Source organism: Cryptosporidium ryanae, assembly GCF_009792415.1.
Source record: "Cryptosporidium ryanae isolate 45019 chromosome Unknown contig_18, whole genome shotgun sequence".
Classification (NCBI taxonomy): Eukaryota; Apicomplexa; class Conoidasida; order Eucoccidiorida; family Cryptosporidiidae; genus Cryptosporidium; species Cryptosporidium ryanae.
This window is the reverse complement of record NW_027125543.1, coordinates 122,273-139,199: the sequence shown is the minus strand read 5'-3', so window position 1 is coordinate 139,199 and position 16,927 is coordinate 122,273. Positions and strand designations below refer to the sequence as shown.

The 16,927-nt window shown below is 29.8% G+C and overlaps 8 protein-coding genes across 8 annotated transcripts; 5 read left to right on the top strand and 3 right to left on the bottom strand.

Annotated features, from left to right (window-relative positions):
* Nucleotides 1–182: 182 nt before the first annotated feature.
* Nucleotides 183–1,613, top strand: FG386_000893 (uncharacterized protein; the record flags this gene model as incomplete). The annotated part of the gene is made up of 1 exon (XM_067340237.1): nucleotides 183–1,613. One exon carries the CDS (start codon nucleotides 183–185, stop codon nucleotides 1,611–1,613), a length of 1,431 nt encoding a protein of 476 aa, XP_067197082.1.
* Nucleotides 1,614–1,684: 71 nt separating this feature from the next.
* FG386_000892 (uncharacterized protein) lies at nucleotides 1,685–2,515 on the bottom strand (the record flags this gene model as incomplete). Its single annotated transcript, XM_067340236.1, has 1 exon — nucleotides 1,685–2,515. One exon carries the CDS (start codon nucleotides 2,513–2,515, stop codon nucleotides 1,685–1,687), a length of 831 nt encoding a protein of 276 aa, XP_067197081.1.
* Nucleotides 2,516–3,226: 711 nt separating this feature from the next.
* On the top strand, nucleotides 3,227–10,504 carry FG386_000890 (uncharacterized protein; the record flags this gene model as incomplete). The annotated part of the gene is made up of 1 exon (XM_067340234.1): nucleotides 3,227–10,504. The coding sequence occupies one exon, from the start codon at nucleotides 3,227–3,229 to the stop codon at nucleotides 10,502–10,504; it is 7,278 nt and encodes a 2,425-aa protein (XP_067197079.1).
* Nucleotides 10,505–10,866: 362 nt separating this feature from the next.
* FG386_000889 (uncharacterized protein) lies at nucleotides 10,867–11,910 on the top strand (the record flags this gene model as incomplete). The annotated part of the gene is made up of 1 exon (XM_067340233.1): nucleotides 10,867–11,910. The coding sequence occupies one exon, from the start codon at nucleotides 10,867–10,869 to the stop codon at nucleotides 11,908–11,910; it is 1,044 nt and encodes a 347-aa protein (XP_067197078.1).
* Nucleotides 11,911–12,038: 128 nt separating this feature from the next.
* FG386_000888 (pleckstrin homology (PH) domain containing protein) lies at nucleotides 12,039–12,665 on the top strand (the record flags this gene model as incomplete). The annotated part of the gene is made up of 1 exon (XM_067340232.1): nucleotides 12,039–12,665. The coding sequence occupies one exon, from the start codon at nucleotides 12,039–12,041 to the stop codon at nucleotides 12,663–12,665; it is 627 nt and encodes a 208-aa protein (XP_067197077.1).
* Nucleotides 12,666–12,949: 284 nt separating this feature from the next.
* On the bottom strand, nucleotides 12,950–14,293 carry FG386_000887 (uncharacterized protein; the record flags this gene model as incomplete). The annotated part of the gene is made up of 1 exon (XM_067340231.1): nucleotides 12,950–14,293. The coding sequence occupies one exon, from the start codon at nucleotides 14,291–14,293 to the stop codon at nucleotides 12,950–12,952; it is 1,344 nt and encodes a 447-aa protein (XP_067197076.1).
* Nucleotides 14,294–14,655: 362 nt separating this feature from the next.
* On the top strand, nucleotides 14,656–15,896 carry FG386_000886 (uncharacterized protein; the record flags this gene model as incomplete). The annotated part of the gene is made up of 3 exons (XM_067340230.1): nucleotides 14,656–14,735; nucleotides 14,880–15,509; nucleotides 15,557–15,896. 3 exons carry the CDS (start codon nucleotides 14,656–14,658, stop codon nucleotides 15,894–15,896), a joined length of 1,050 nt encoding a protein of 349 aa, XP_067197075.1.
* Nucleotides 15,897–15,913: 17 nt separating this feature from the next.
* On the bottom strand, nucleotides 15,914–16,888 carry FG386_000885 (uncharacterized protein; the record flags this gene model as incomplete). The annotated part of the gene is made up of 1 exon (XM_067340229.1): nucleotides 15,914–16,888. One exon carries the CDS (start codon nucleotides 16,886–16,888, stop codon nucleotides 15,914–15,916), a length of 975 nt encoding a protein of 324 aa, XP_067197074.1.
* Between the last annotated feature and the right edge of the window lie 39 nt (nucleotides 16,889–16,927).

The following is a 16,927-nucleotide window of genomic DNA, read 5'->3' as shown; positions in this document are numbered from 1 at the left end:
TTATTTCGCTTCCGAGATTATTTTGATTAGAAATTATCAGATGGCGGTAGGTACTCTTTTAATTTGGTCGTATCTACACAAACAATGCCCAGGCGCCTGCACACCGGCTCTATTTCGTACATCACATGTTCGAGGGGAGGGGGGGGGAAATATCCGGTCTGTAAAAAAACATATCCTAATTCATGTCTACTTTAAATCAGAATTATTCTGTTAATAATCCTAAGCCATTTTTACTACAAAAAATATCAAATTTTGATTCATTTGATTTGAGAATGTCGTCTATTTTATCAGTAAAGGCACGTGAAATTCTTGACTCGAGAGGTAATCCGACTGTAGAGGCAGAAATTACGACAGAAAAAGGTGTATTCAGAGCATGCTGCCCATCTGGTGCTTCTACAGGAATTTATGAAGCCAAAGAACTAAGAGATGGAGATCAAAGTAGATATTTAGGCAAGGGCGTTCAGAAGGCAGTTGATAATGTAAATAATGTCATTGCACCTGCATTTATTGGAAAGGATCCAACCAAACAGAAGGAACTCGATGTTTTGATGACAGAACAGTTGGATGGAAGTAGAAATGACTATGGCTTTACAAAGTCTATTCTTGGAGCAAATGCCACTACTGCTGTTTCATTTGCATTGGCCAGAGCTGGTGCAGCTGCAAAAGGCGTTCCTCTCTACAAATATATTGCGGAGCTTGCAGGGAACTCAACTGATAGATTTATTATGCCAGTTCCATCCTTCAATGTCTTGAATGGTGGTAAACACGCAGGCAATGCACTGGCTCCACAAGAATTCATGATTTTTCCAGTAGGAGCACCGAATTTTAAGGAGGCATTGAGATATGGTGCTGAGGTATACCATACATTGAAGTCAGTAATAAAGAAGAAATATGGGTTAAGTGCCACTAACATTGGAGATGAAGGTGGTTTTGCTCCTGATATTTCGACTCCAGAAGAGGCACTTGATCTTATTACTGAGGCCATTGACCTCTGTGGTTACACAGGAAAGGTGAGAATTTCATTAGATCCCGCAGCTTCAGAGATGTTTGTTGAAAGCAAAAAGTGTTATGATCTCAGCTTCAAATCAAAGGATTCAAGTAATTGCCTTTCAAGTGAGCAATTGACAAAAATGTGGGTAGATATTTGTTCAAAATACAATATTTCCAGTATTGAAGATCCATTTGATCAAGATGACTATGATGCATATGCTTCGTTAACAAGGCAGGTTGGTGAAAAAGTTCAAATAATGGGTGATGACTTATTTGTCACTAACATGAGTCGCCTTAAAATTGGAAAGGAGAAAGGTGCCTGTAATGCATTATTGCTCAAGGTTAACCAAATTGGTACTGTCACAGAGGCAATTGCAGCTTTTGATCTTGCAAGGTCATTTGGATGGGGAATTCAGGTCTCTCATAGGTCTGGCGAAACAGAAGACACATTTATTGCAGATTTGACAGTAGGACTCGGAACGGGCCAATTAAAAACTGGTGCTCCATGCAGAAGTGAGCGTGTTGCTAAATACAACCAACTTATGAGGATTGAGGAAGAACTTGGTGATAAATGTGTATTTGCAGGGGAAAACTTTAGAAAGCCAACTCCGAGAATCAATTAGACCCAGAGTATTGGTTTTTTACTAAAATTGCAAATTGTTCCTTAATTTTTATTGTTAAATAGTTAGTTTTATTAAGGAAATATTAAGAACAAGGAAATAACTGCAATGATATCTAGTCCTATGTGAATATAGATCGAGTGTGTTATGTTGTATTTTTCGTATACATAAAGTAGAAACCTTCCAACAAAAACTAATAAAATTGCTCCTAATATTGCCAATGTGTTTGTAATTATGCTTGAAAACACAAAGAAGTGATATGATGAATACAAAAGTGAGCTAATTATTTTCCTGAATTCTTTGTTTTTTATATTTTTGTGTATTGTCCCACTTTCAATCTCCCTTAGGTCTATAAAATCGTTTAAGTTGCAATAGCTATTTTGTTCCTCTTGTGATTGTACTATTCTTTCGTATTCACTGTTCTCTCTAATTAGCTCTTTTGCAATAAAAAATCTCCAAAATAATTCTTCTATTACTGGGTTTACGACACAAAGGTAAACAAATGATATAATCGTAAATAAACTCATTTTTGTTCTATCTAATTGAATTATTCCCTGAAGAGTCAAACCACTTTTTATATTCCCAATAATTGTCTCAAAAAACTGAACGTTTTTTAGAGGTTTTAAAATGGCCACAGTTAACAAGCCCACTGTACTAGTTAAGAACCCTATACATGCTAATTTTAATAAATTTATATTAGTTTTAATTTCAATAAAAAAACTGAACATTCTTGATTTAAAATAAGGGCCATATAAAAATGTAGGAATAATCATCATACATATTACATGCATTGAGTACATTGCAAACCATCCTTTCGAGAATACATGCATCCATATAATTGCATTTAGTGAAGGTAAAAGACCGACTAGAATCAATTTCATAAATTCATTTTTTCTATTATTCATTTGTAATATATTATTTGAAGTGACTTTCTTTAAAATTGGGCATAAATTTATATTTTTTTCACGTTTTTATATATTTTTATGAGGGTATGATTTATACGAGGCAATAAATAGATTAAACAGGAATTATTGCTATTCAGAAATTTATATTAAAGATCAAAACTTCGTTAATATTTAACTCTTTTAACTATGATATATGAAAATAATATTGACTTACATCTGTGACCTAGTACTATTTTTTAATATGTATCTAATTTTCTTTTAATAAAATAAATTATTCATTCATTTAATATTTTGAAAAGTAGTGGAAATTTTAAAATTCCAACATATTGGTTTCTACCCTGAATCATTTTAAATATTTTCAATAATAGTTAGTCAGTGTTATAAAATCAATTCATAATTTTGAAATAATCTATTGGCGGGAACATGCGGTAATTAAAGGTGCATGTGTGTTGAACATTTTAGAGTGGTCTAAATTTAAATACAGGTTTCAATTGAATAAAGATGTGAAACTATTTATATGAAATAATATTTAAATATTCTTAATGATAATATGTTTTGTATTTGAGTGGTTTTAATTGTCTTTTTTTTTTTTTTTAGAAAGACATTTTAGCTTAGTACTAATCAATAAACTGTAGAATTAAAGTAATAAAGATTAAAATAACTACGAATGAATGCTGTATAACATTTTAATATAACTTCATTTTCATTGAGATGACCCTAAATATTTCTGAGGACACAAAAAATGAAAGAAAGCTACCTCTATTAAAACTGGAAAAGGTTAAGAAATTATTCAATGATAATGAATCAAAATCAAGAATAAATGAGTTATTTAGTAATGATGAACATAACCGTTATTCAAGTGATTCCTCGAGCAATTTTACTACAAATTTGTCTGTACCTCAGGAGCCTGAGTTAATTAATTCAAAATCAATTTCAAATAAATATGATGATTTGTCTGCAAATCAAATAAGAAATAGGATGCTTAAAAAGCATTGTTTCAGTATGATCCCCGTTGAATGGGAAAGTGAAAACGAAAGTGACTTTAAGGTTAAACATTCACATAGTCAAGTTGATGTCGATGAATACTTTAAAAACCTAGTAAAGTATGACTTTGTAATACCCGATACAAATAAAAGAATAAATTTATTAGAAGGGAATAATAATCCAAATAAACCATTAATTAGAAATTTAAACAAATCATCAAAGAAATTGATGGAAAGAATAAAAATTGCACTTAAATCATTAAATGATTTTCATGAAAATGAAACTGAAAAAGTAAAAATACAAGATAAAATAGGGACCAACAATAATAAATCATCTATTAAAAAAAATATAGAAATAGTACCTGAAGAAAAAAATATCGAAAAATTATTATTAAAAAATAAATCAGAAATTTTAACGAATAAGAAGGAAGAAAAAGTTATATTTAATAAAAAACAAAATATAAATAAAGATATACTATATAGGAAAAAAACCATTATAAAACTAGAACAGGAAGGTGGAGCTAAATTAAAAAATATAAATTCAAAAATTGAATATTTGAAACTAGACGATAAACCTTCAGATATTATGTTAAGCCACACAGAAGGTATCAATATTAATAATATAGATAACATACTAATCAACAAACTAAATGAATCACTAAAAATAAAATCTGAAAATGATGAAATTAAAACTAGAGATGATCAAGCCAATATCTCTTCCTCCAACAGATCACTTATAATATCATCAATTAAAAGAGAAATTGAAAGCAACTCAGATTTAAATTTTAAAGATAAACAAACTTTAATTAACGAAAAGAATAGAAAAAGTGATTCGAATGAGAAAATTAGAGACAAATTGAGCTCAAAAGAAGAATTATTTGAAAATTATGATAATAAGGAGCTTGGAATTAAAAAAAAAAAAGAGGTAAATGTTAAAGAACACAAAAATAAAGACGATAATATTCTAAATAATATCAAAAATACGGTTGAAATCGTAGAAAACGATAATAAAATTCGAAAAAATCAGAAGAATGTTGAAGAAAACTTAAGTAATGATAAACATAAACTGGAACTAAGTAAAGGTGAATCAAATGATCGAAATACCGAAAATATTATGAGAAATGAAGACAAAAATAAAATCAATGTTGAAGATGGTCAGAATGGTAATTTAACATACAGTTCAAGTGAAAATGAGAAAGCCCCAAATGTAGAAACTATAGATAATAAGCAAGAAGAAAAGATTAATTCAAAATTAAAAGAACAAAATACAAACAAAGATAATAGCATTTTAATTCTGAAAAAAAATAAGATAAAGAATGAAGATTCTGAACAACAAAAACTGAAAAATAATGCTGTTTATAGTAATATTTTAAAATCAGAAAAAAATATCAAAATGAAACCTGATGAAAAAGTTAGCATTAATAAGCAGAATGAAAGGAACAAAACATGTTTAAAAAATAAAAACATAATGGATAATTTAAATAATAAAAACTTGGAGAAAGATGTTACAAATAATAAAGTGGAAGATACTAAAGAACGAATGCATTGTGATAACTTAACTAATGAAAATGAGAATAAAGGATCTATTTATGATGGAAAAATTAAAGATGGACTTGTATATGATAAACAAGATCAGAATGATGAATTGAATTCAAAAAACATAAATGAGAAAATAAATATAAATATTGGTCATTTTATAGCAAATGAAGTAAAAGACGAAAGTGACAAACAAAAACAGAATGACATTATATTAAATCGTGAAGATGGGGAGAATGAAAATGATATAAAAATTGATGATGAGATTAAAGTTACTAAACAAGATAAAACAAGCAAGCCGAATTTAGAAAATGAATTTATAAAACAGAAAAATACAGATCAAGTTAAATATCATAATAGTGTGAATACAAATAAAGAGATTTTTCAAAGTTGTGAAACTATAAATACTGAAAAAGTTAAAAATCAAAAAGAAATAGATACTGAACGTAGTTTTGAAAACATAATTCTGGAAGAAGAGAAAGTAGAACAACAAAATTATTATAAAATTGGAGAGTTAATATTTAAAGAAGAATTGAAAAACAAGGTCGAACAAAGAATGAAGAAAAATTCAAAAATGGCAGAACTGACAATTAACCTGAATGATAGTCTTGAAGTTATTGAAGATATAGATAAGCTTTTTGACTCTCGAAAAGAATCCTTTAATATGAAAGATGTGGAAATTGAGAGACAAAATAATATAAACAAAGCGAGTATTAATGTAGAAAAATCAAAATTTGGAATAAAAACCAAGGGAAAACAAGATTCAGAATTTAGAAATAAATTAGATTTTATTTCAAAAAAAATATTAAAGGGAAAAAATTTGAAATTTTGTAATTCTGATAAACCAAAATTTGATGAGGAACTAAGAGAAAAAGTAGAAAATAAATTTAGAGAAAGATCATTAACAGGGACAATGCATAATCATGAACCCATTGAAGTTTATATTGAAAATCAGAATTCTAGTAAGGTTTCTAAAGGAAAAAGCAATATAATTGTAGAGAAACTTCAAGATAAACCGGAATTTGATGAAAGTTATATTGAGTCTACACTCAAATTGAAAGATATGGAGTCTTATAGGAAAGAGATGAAGTCTAATCACTTGAAAAAAGAACCATTTCAAAATGAATTATGTAAAAAAGAAACAGCTGAAATAAAAATACGAAAATCAAATGTAATTGAAAAAAGCGAGTTGCATATGGGTAAAGAATGTCAGATAAATGCAAATTTAAAGACCAAGGGAAAAATCAAAGATATTTGCTTTAAAGAAATAAATAGTCAAATAGGAAAGAATGAAGAATGTAAGAATGATTATTCAAACGTAAAAATGTCAGAAATACGAAATTCACAGAATTTAGACATTTACAAAGAATCTATTAAAAAAAAGGATCTTGATTCAAATTTAACTAAAGATTGTAACGATTGCAAAAATGAAGATCTATTAGTGGTGAAGATGGGTATTTTAAATCAAGAATTAAAAAAAAACAATAAACCTGAATCTACTACTAATGTCAGTACAAATATCTTCAAAAGTAAAGTTGAAGTAAAAAATGTAAAGAATGAAGAAAAAAATCCGATGCAAAATATAAATATGCCAAGTGATGATAAATCTAATCAGATAGAACAATTGAATTTGAATAATAAACTTGGATTAAATATCAAAGATGAACAAACTCATGCAATTAAAGGTGATATTTCAAATACTAAAAGCGATAAAAAAGACATCTTAAAGAGTAAGTGGAGTGAAATGATTAAGAGTAAAAGCAAAGTACCAAAAAACAAGAAAAAGAATGAAGCGGAATATGCCAAAGAAAAGGTTCAATTGAATAATATTGACAAGGTAATATTGAATGGTAACAAAAGTGAACAATATGTAAGTTCGGGGCCATCACTTAAAAAAATATTTACTTTAGAGGAATGTATAGACGACTTTTCAACAATTAAAGGTGAGAATAAGGGGGGTGGATGCTTGGACGAAGAGAAAGGAATTAACTTGGAAAAAAATGATATCAGCTATCAACAAAATATCTATAATAAAAAACTAATGTTAAATCAGAAGAGGAGATTATCACTAAAGGATCATCTAAAAGTTCCAGTAATTCAAACAAAGAAAGATAATTCTAATATACTGAATTTCAATAATACCAGAAATAGTGAAAAGATAGTAAATAATGGTATATTTACACCATTAAATTATTTATGCGACAAGTTTAAACATTTTTTTATTCTTGATAAAGAACAGGAAAAAAACTGTAATAAAATATTTGAAGACAAAATTAATGACACAGAGTGTTTAGTAATCAAACCATTTATAAGTAAGTATTCAAATAATAACATTGACATATTTTCTTTTGATAATCATGAGAATAGTTTACGTAACAAATACAAAAATACAAGTTCTAAAAATTATTTAGAGATACAAAATAATGTGTTAACAGAAGTTGATAAATTACTTACTTCTGATTTCTCATCTATAGAAACAAAAAGAAAAATGGAAATAATGTCAAATAAAAATGAAAATATTATTAAAAAGTCATTAAATAGAAACAAAATTTCGAAAAAAAGGATATGTAGGAATATGCACAATCCAACAGATTTAAAAGCATTAATAAAAAAACAAGAAATTATGAGATTAAACTCAACAAATAAAAACCTAAAAATTAGTTTAATGGAGAACACTTCTTCTTTAAATCAATATATTAGCCAAGATAAGCTAGGTAAAACAAGGGTACGTGAAAATAAGAACTTGGAAAATGAAAGCAGCGTTATAACAAGTTCGATAGATAAGTACGAAGATTTTTATATGAGAAACAGGGTAAAACGTAACTTTCATAAAATTACAAATAATTTAGACTTAAATTTAATTGAAAATGAAATGAAAACATCAGTGTGCTCTTGTCACATCTGCAGCTTACATAATGATTCAAACAACAAAATTGACCCAATAACTTTACATATACTGAGAGAAGAAATGAAAATAAAAAGGAACAAATATACACAAATTAATAGTAAAAAAGAAAAGAATGAAAATATAAATAAAAATGTTCCAAAACACTATCATAAACATTATCACTATGGAGGTGATAAATTAATCAAGCTTTCCAATGGTCATTGTTATAGACATCATTGTAAACATAAACATAAAAGAAACATGAATAAAAGCAGCAATAAAAGAAAAGAAAAAAATAATATTGAGGCTGGGTTTAACGAAAATTTTAACCAAAATAAAGAACAGCAAGTTGACAATACCCTATATGGAAGTAATACGATGGCATTATTAAAGGAACAAATAAAATTGATTCTAAAGGAGCAAGGAGTAATAGGAAATGAAAATAACAAAAATTTAGAGAAAATTTCAGATTTTTCCAAACATTTCTATGAGTTCAACAATCTTTCTCAACTTGATAATATTTTGAACAACAAAGAGGAAAGAATAATTAGAGTTATTAAAGAAAATTATGAAAAAGAGTACAGTGTATTACAAGATATAAACAGAAATATAAATTGCTTAAGAATAGATAATAATAACGTGATTCATAGTAAAATTGAGGAAGTATTAGAGAAGCCATCAAATACAAAAAATGAAAAGGAAAATGAAAAAAAAATCAAGTCTGATCAAACAATCAGTTCCATTAATGTTGAAAATGATGTAATGAAAAGAAACATTATACATATGAAACTCGATTTAGATAAAATAAAGCAGAACATGATGGAAAAAAAATCTAAGCATTCATTTCAAAGAAGAAATGCAAATAATATACGTGGGTTAAAGAAAAAAAGTGTACAGAATTTATTATCAAAAAATGAGTCGAATTATAACGAAATTATTAGTATGAAATCATCTGAAAGTATTAAAGGGAAAACAGTAAAAAAATCGATTTCTAAGTCCTCAAAACAACAAGCGTCCGAATCAGCAGGAACATCTACATCATGGTTCTCAGGTTGGTTTGGATCAAACAATAATGAGGAAAAAAAGAAGGAAACAGTAACTGAAAATAATGATCAAAGTATTAATTCTAATAATAATTATTCTGATGCAAAAGCGACGAAAGCAACATCTAGTGAAAATTATTCGGTAACTTTAGAAGATCTAGAGCACGATGAAGTCAACAATCAACAAACACTGAAACAAAATACTCAGGAAGAAAATAAATTTTGGAGTTGGATTGGGTATTCTGAAGAGCCAGCGAAAAGTGAGCAAAAACCTAAAGCCCTTAAGGAAACACAAAAGAGTATAAGTAAAACATATCAACAGAAATTGAAAAGGAAGCAAAGTAATAAGTTATCAAAACAACAATCTTCACCACCACCCTCATTACCACCATCTAAACCGAAAGCGGAAGTAACTTCTTGGTTCAGTAATTGGTTCGGTAGTGCTGTAGAAACGCCACCAGCACCACCTCCTTCACCGGCGCCAGAAACGACTCCAATTAAAAGCCCAAAAAATAAGTCGAAATCCAAAAAAGGGGGAGTTAAACGGCCTCCACCACTGAAACCTGTTGATGACATTTCAACTGTTACGCCAAATAATTCAGTCAAAACACATAATATAAAGAAAGCAGAGCCTAATTCGGTGAAAAATGTTCCTCCACCTCCTACCCCAACAGAAGTATCTTGGTTTTCCTCTTGGTTTGGTGGGGGATTGCAAGAGAATAATAATGAAATTTATAATGTTAAAGAAAAAAACAATGAGGATTTAGGGAATATAGAAAATTCGAATGATTTAGGAGAAAGCAATTCTATTTTGGCTGAAAATACTGTTGAAAAAACCAGTATAGAGAATATTCCATCAATTAAAGTTACATCCGTTGTAACTGATAGCAGCTTAGTGAACAATGAAATTCAAGATAGTAAACAAGAAGAAGCTTCTTTTTTCACCTCCTGGTTTGGAGGAGCTTCTGTAACCACGCCTGCCCCACCACCTACACCAATAAATAATGTATCTGAAAAAATTCAAGAACAAGAGGAAACCTCATGGTTTTCAAGTTGGTTCACATCCACTCCTGTAGCAAATTCACCACAAGAAACACGACAACCAAGTCCCCAAAACAAGAAAACAGAACCGAATCAGACATCTAAAACAAGTTTTGAACCCAACACTGAATTTACTGAAGAAACGGAACAAAGTCTAATAAATAAAAATTCTTCTCCTCAAGAAGAAAATTACAACAAAAATAAAAACCATATGATTACACCAGAAAAAATTTGTATAGCTCCGGAAAGTCATCCAGAGCAAAAGGAAACTTCAGCCGAATCTTCTTGGTTCAGTGGATGGTTTGGTGGAGGCACAGAAACAACCCCTGCCCCTCCCCCAACACCAACAGCGGAACCAGTTAAACAATCAGAGACTGAAGCCTCATCCTGGTTAGAATGGTTTGGTGGAACCTCTTCAACTACACCCCCACCACCACCAACACCCACAACAGGAACCTTACCTGAAGGATCTAGCTGGTTTTCTGGATTTGGATGGTAATTATTTATCAATCCAGATATAAATCAAATAAACAATGAAAATGTATTAATGTAATTAGATAGAATAACATCCTACTTTAGGTTTCATTTTAGGATGATTAATTGTCCAGTCTAGGTGATTTACACTTTAATCTCAGAGATTAAATTTTGCCGCGCCGAGGCGCGGGCGGGCAAACAGTAGTACGGAATCTAAAATAATATTGGACTTGGCAAAAAGTGTGTTCAAAGGATAAAGTATTGCTATAGAATTGATAAAAATCTGGATTAATGTTTATTAAATTAAAAATAAAATAAACAGTACTTATAATATAACATAGTATTGTGATGACATTTGCTTATCTTATCTAGCTTTTATTGTTTCAGATGAGTTTTTCAAGAAGATCATCAGGAGGGGTTTCTTCATCTTATGATGGGTCACTCGGTAATTTAACCCCATTTATAACACATTCTGATCCGCTTGATTCAAAATACTTAAGCAGATCAATGCTTGAAATAACTAGGGATTTGTGTTATAAAGGGGCATCAAAGAGAAATTCGGAAATGGAGGAGGTTTTAGGTAAAGAGTTCAATTATGTACAAAGAGGAGATAAATCATCTACCAGGAGCAGCAATGAACAAATAAATTATAATAAAAAGGAATGTTTTTCTGGAGATATTCGGAACTTTAAAGTTGAGGACACTTCAAATAATTCAACAAGTATGAGCAGAAGAAGATTCAGTATTTCATATGTAAATAATAATCCTTCATCAAATGAATCAGAAAAACAAATTAAAAATCAAAGAGATAGGATATCTATTACTGGAGGGGATAGAACTTGTCCCAATTACTTATTAAATAAGCGTTCTTCCTCGCAATTAAAAGATGATGCTTATACCAGAAACTTTGCAAATTGTTCAAAAACCCAATTAAATAATAAAAAGATGAATGTTTACCAAGCAAATCAAATGTTATGTTCCTTATTAGAAAGAGACCCTTGTAGGTTGAATAGCAGTGGATTATACAGCTATAACAGCCGTGACCACTCGTATAAAATCAACACTTTTCAAGATGGATGCCGAAATTGGTATTCCAGTAATAATAAAGAATTAATTGATCCATTTTCAGATGCAAATAACAGTTATATTCCTCAATATACTACAAACGCAAGAAGAGCCATGTATGAATTGATTGGAACATCTGAATTAACAATGCCAGATCCAGATTTGTCCGACAACGATTTATCCCTTCGTTTTGTAAGAGGTACTCTTGTTGTTTGCGATCTTCAGAATAAATTGCAATTAAATCTCGTTCCACCTATATTTGGTAAGTTTAAGTCAATTTTTTTTAATATTAACTTACTTCTAAATTGTTTACTTCAGGATATTTATATAAAAAATCAGATAGTAATTTCAGTGTTCCACCAATAAGATGGCAAAAGAGATATGTTGTTGTACATGAGTGCCACTTATATTGGTTTGATTCTGAGTCGTCTTATCGATTATTTGGAATAAATGCTTCAAGGGGTAGCGTAAATTTCATTTTGTTTAGAGCTCAAATGGACCTCTCTCATAACAAGAAAAGATTTTCTATTGAATTTGAAGATGTTCAAAAATCACTTGTTTTCCAAGTTTGTGATAGTACCATGGATAGAGGTCTTTGGACTGGGGCAATTCAAGCGCATCTTAAAAAAGCTCTCGAGGTTAGGCATCGTACTGCCCATCATATAGATTGGAAAGCTCTTGAGTTTGAGGTTTGTAGAATTAGAAATGAATCTGGTCTCAAAGGCAAGCTTTGGAGATGTTCTACAGAAGCACATAATAGAATGTACGAAGTACATCCACCAAGACATGATATCGTTAGTTTTGCATCTTTAAATAGTGTTGTATGGAGTGAAAATCCACATAAAAGAAATAGCTCAATATTATCAACAGGGTCTATTATTGAACCTGGAACTGGGAACTTTGGGTCTAGGGGATGGAACAAAAGGGCCGGTTCTGTTTCTTCCTCTACAGCTGGGGCATTTTGTCGAAATAATAGAATTCCATCGGTTTCTGGGTTTTCTGACTACAATACGGTTAGAAAGGATTCAATAAACGTTGTTGGTGGAATTACAACATGTTCTGGTACAAGTGGTACATATCCTGTAAATAGCAGAAGGCACAGTTCTGAAAGGTTATTTTAATTCGTTACTTATTTAATGAACAATAAATATTTACATATTATTTAATTTTTGCTACAAAATTAGATATTTATATTAAAAAGTGGAATTATGAATATTTTTTTAATAATTCCAAATAATATAAATTTATAATTTGAATTTTTCAAATTAAAGTTTAAGATGTTTTCTTTTTTTTAGTGGCTGAATAAATAATATTTTATTATATAATTGTATCTATCAAATTATTATTTTTTTCAAGTAATTTATTATTAATATTTGATCATTATTTTTCATTAATATAATACAATTTAATCGAAAATAGACCTGAAGAAATCATTAAACTCACCCCTGCTAATAAGCAGCTTCCTACCCTCATATTCTTCATTGTTAACACTTGCACTCATTTGTCTAAGTAAATATTTTAAATCATTAATTGTAAATGCATCCTCCCACTCAATTTCTCTCAACACACTTTTCAGATCATCTACTGAAATATAAGAATCGTTGTCCATATCAAATAAATTAAACAACTGATCTAGATAGCTGTAATGGCTCGAAGAAAATAAGGGAACAAATAAGAAAGTCAAAAACTCCTCGAAATTTACTCCATTCTGGTATAACTTGTCTATTGAATTCGTAATATATGGAATGCTAGAATATTGTTGAGATGACATGTCCAAAAACCAATTTAAATTACCTAAATGTTCTTTTATTTCTTTTGCATCCATACCAACATAACTGTAGAAGTTTAGAATAGAATTTAGCTCCTTAAGATCACGAGAGCTTAGTCCCCAAATGTTCCCATTATTTTCTTCTATCATTATCAGTTGGTCTAACAATCCTTTATCATAACTCTTGTCACATAATAATAAGCTGATTATACTCGAATTGTTTTTTCTTTTGTGAGACTCTGGTTTAATCTTTGGATCTGATTTTATAAAGTCATCAAATTGTGTTTTAATGTCAATTCTACAATTTCTAATTAAGTTCTGTATTTTATCTATATTTTTTTGATGTCCAGACTCCAAAAGCTTTTTTTTAAGTTCAATATCCTTTTTACTTTGGTATTCTTCTTTCTTCTCATTTTCAAGAGCTCTAATTGTCCTCATACTAGCTAAATTTTCTTGCTTTAACTCCTTTATCTCATCCTGATAAATCTTTTGTTGCTTCTTTAGAGACTCAATTTCAAGCATTAATGCCATTGACTCGTCACTCTTAACCTTCACACTTTCATTACTTACATCCTCCTTATGTAAAGGTTTTTCAACTTCAGATGTCTTTTTTTTTACCTTTTCTGTTGAAACTTTATGTTTTGCTTCTTTTTTTCCAGAAGAATGTTTTTCTATTTTCGTTTTCTGCGAAACAACCACTTGTTTTGTTATTGATTTTGTTGCTCTTTTTGCACGTGCCTCTTCCAGAGCAGCTTTTGAAATAGGTTCTGGTCTTGTAGCCAAATTAGATTCAATATTTTTTTCTTTTTTCAAGAAATCAATATCATTTTTATTTGTAAATTCCACGCTTGGTTTTCTCTTTATTGGTGTGTTAAGATTTTTTATTTCATCTAAAATCAATTCTTTTTTAGCATTTCCCCTAGAAATTCCAATACCTTTTATATTTAATTGAACAGGTTTGGATAAGTTACTTTTCAACATCTTTAAAATATCATAAACTATACATATTCTATTTAAGTAAGAAATTATTATTTCTTTTGGGTGCAATTTAATATTCATAAATTCAAGGTGTGCAAATAATTATTTTCTAATAATTCATTAAATAGATAAAGAATGTGAATTTTGAACTAAACGAAATGTACATTTATAGTTATTATAAATTGTTGAATGTTATTCCATCTTTATTATTTGTATTCTCATGTAAACTTTAGTCATCTATTAACAGGGTAAAGTGGTATACAAGTTACCGCCTAAGTGCTAAAAGCCGACTTTAAATCTACAAACTTAAATAAGTAACATAAAAATTTTACAATAAAAGTAGCTCTTTTAAATCAATATCTATAATGGTGGATAACGCAGAAATACCTGGTGTTAATTCTAAAAACGTTTTGAAAAAGGTTCCAATAGTTATTGTTGTCATCGGGTAAGTTTTTTTTAGAGTAACATTGAAAATTATATAGCACCGATAAATTGAGTGATATATTCAAATTATTCCGAAAAATGTCATAATATATCTTATTTTTAAACAAAATTAACTGTTTACTTATTATTTTTCCTCTTTTTTCAGTATGGCTGGGAGTGGAAAAACCTCGTTTGTAAGTGCATTATACCACTATTTATCTAAGGATGGGAAGAAGGCATATACAATTAACCTAGATCCTGCGGTTTTATCATGCCCATATCCGGTTAATATTAATATTAAAAGTACTTTTGATTATAAGAAAATAATGAAAGAGTATGGTTTAGGACCAAATGGAGCCATTATGACATCCCTGAGTCTTTTTTCTGTTAAATTTGATCAGGTTTTAAGTATATTAGAATCGAAAACTGACTTGGAATATGTGATTATCGATACTCCTGGACAAATAGAAGTGTTCAATTGGTCTGCAAGTGGTTCAATTATTTTGGAGGGCCTTTCCTTATCATTTCCAACTGTGGTAGCGTATATTGTTGATACAGTTAGATCCCAAAAGCCTGTAACGTTTATGTCTAATATGCTTTACTCATGCAGTGTTATGTATAGATGTAAACTTCCATTTATACTTATATTCAATAAAATAGATGTTGTAGATCATCTTATTTGTACTAAGTGGATGAAAGATTATGATTCATTCTCTGATTCTGTGTTGTCTACAGATGACTCTTACATGGCAAGTTTAAGTAGATCATCAGCGCTTGCATTGTATGAATTCTACAAGTAAGTTTAACAACAATTCACCTGTATTTGATATATACTATTTATAGGGACTTAAAATTTATTGGAGTATCCTCATCAGTGGGTACGGGATTTGAGAGCTTTCTCGTCAAACTGAAAGAGGCGCATGAAGAATTTGAAACTAAATACAAAATATGGATAAATGATAGAAAAGAGAGCATTCAAAAACAAAGAGAGAAAGAAACTCAACAAAAATGGAGTGAAATAAGTAATATTTTCAAAGATAAGCAAACTGACTCTAAGGGCGATCAACAACCATGTATACCAAAACATTTAATTGAGAATATAGATGAACAGGCTGAAAAATTTGAAGATTACCAAATAGGAGAAATACTATTGAACCCAAAGGGAAGGCTTGATTTTGTATAGAAAAAATAATTTACGTCCTAATTTCTACCAACCTCGTGTAGTTTTGAAATATTCAAAATAGATTCGGTTTTGTCATGCAATTGAGAACACTGAGAAACAAGAGTATAGAAGGTTTCGTAATTGTTATTTATGACTTCAACAATATATTTTAATATCTCCTCAAAAGTTGTATTCACCATTTCTTCTCTTAATGAGGATACTGTACCATTCAAATTATCAACCATTTCCTCTATATACTTGCATTTTTTCGTTAGATTTTCACAAAAGAATTCAAAAATTGGAAGCGGAAACCGTAGTGGCTGTATTTGTCGAGACGAATTTTTCGGGTCAATTTCCTTAACACGATCATATATATTAATTAGATCGTGACTAAGTTGTTGTACTGTCGATATTTCTGAAATAATCGATTCTATAGAATCCTGAACTCTGCATTGTCTGGACTTAATATTTTCAATTTCTTCATTTCTCCTTTCAACTCCCTTTTTGTATGTACTACACAAACGCGTTATTTCAAGTAGCTTATTATTTGCTAAATACTCGACATGAGAGTCATTTTCACGTAACTTTAACTCTATATCATCAAATTCAGATTTCCAACTTTGAATATAATTCGTCAGTTGGCCAACAGTCGGGTTCAAGGGCAAATATTGAGCTTGAGTCTGTGATACTAATGAATTTGTTCCACATAACAAAGGACCACCAACTCCAAATGAACTAGAAAGACCTGTTCCTGTAGATGATGAATTGCCTAAACTTGTCGTTGAAAAAAGGTTTGAAGAATTACCTGACCCAGTAAATGAGTTAGGTGTTTGAAATAATGAGGAACATAAATTTGATGATCCTGTCTGGAACAAACTATTCTGTGATTGTGTGTTAGTAGAAAGGTTTAAAGATTGAGTTCCTATTCCAACTCCAGTAGACCCAAATAATCCCCCACCAAGTTGATTAGTGTTACCGGAAGACAGAGGATAACTTGTTTGAGAGAAAAACATACTCTATAAATATTCTTGACTAGAGTAAAAGTATGAAAT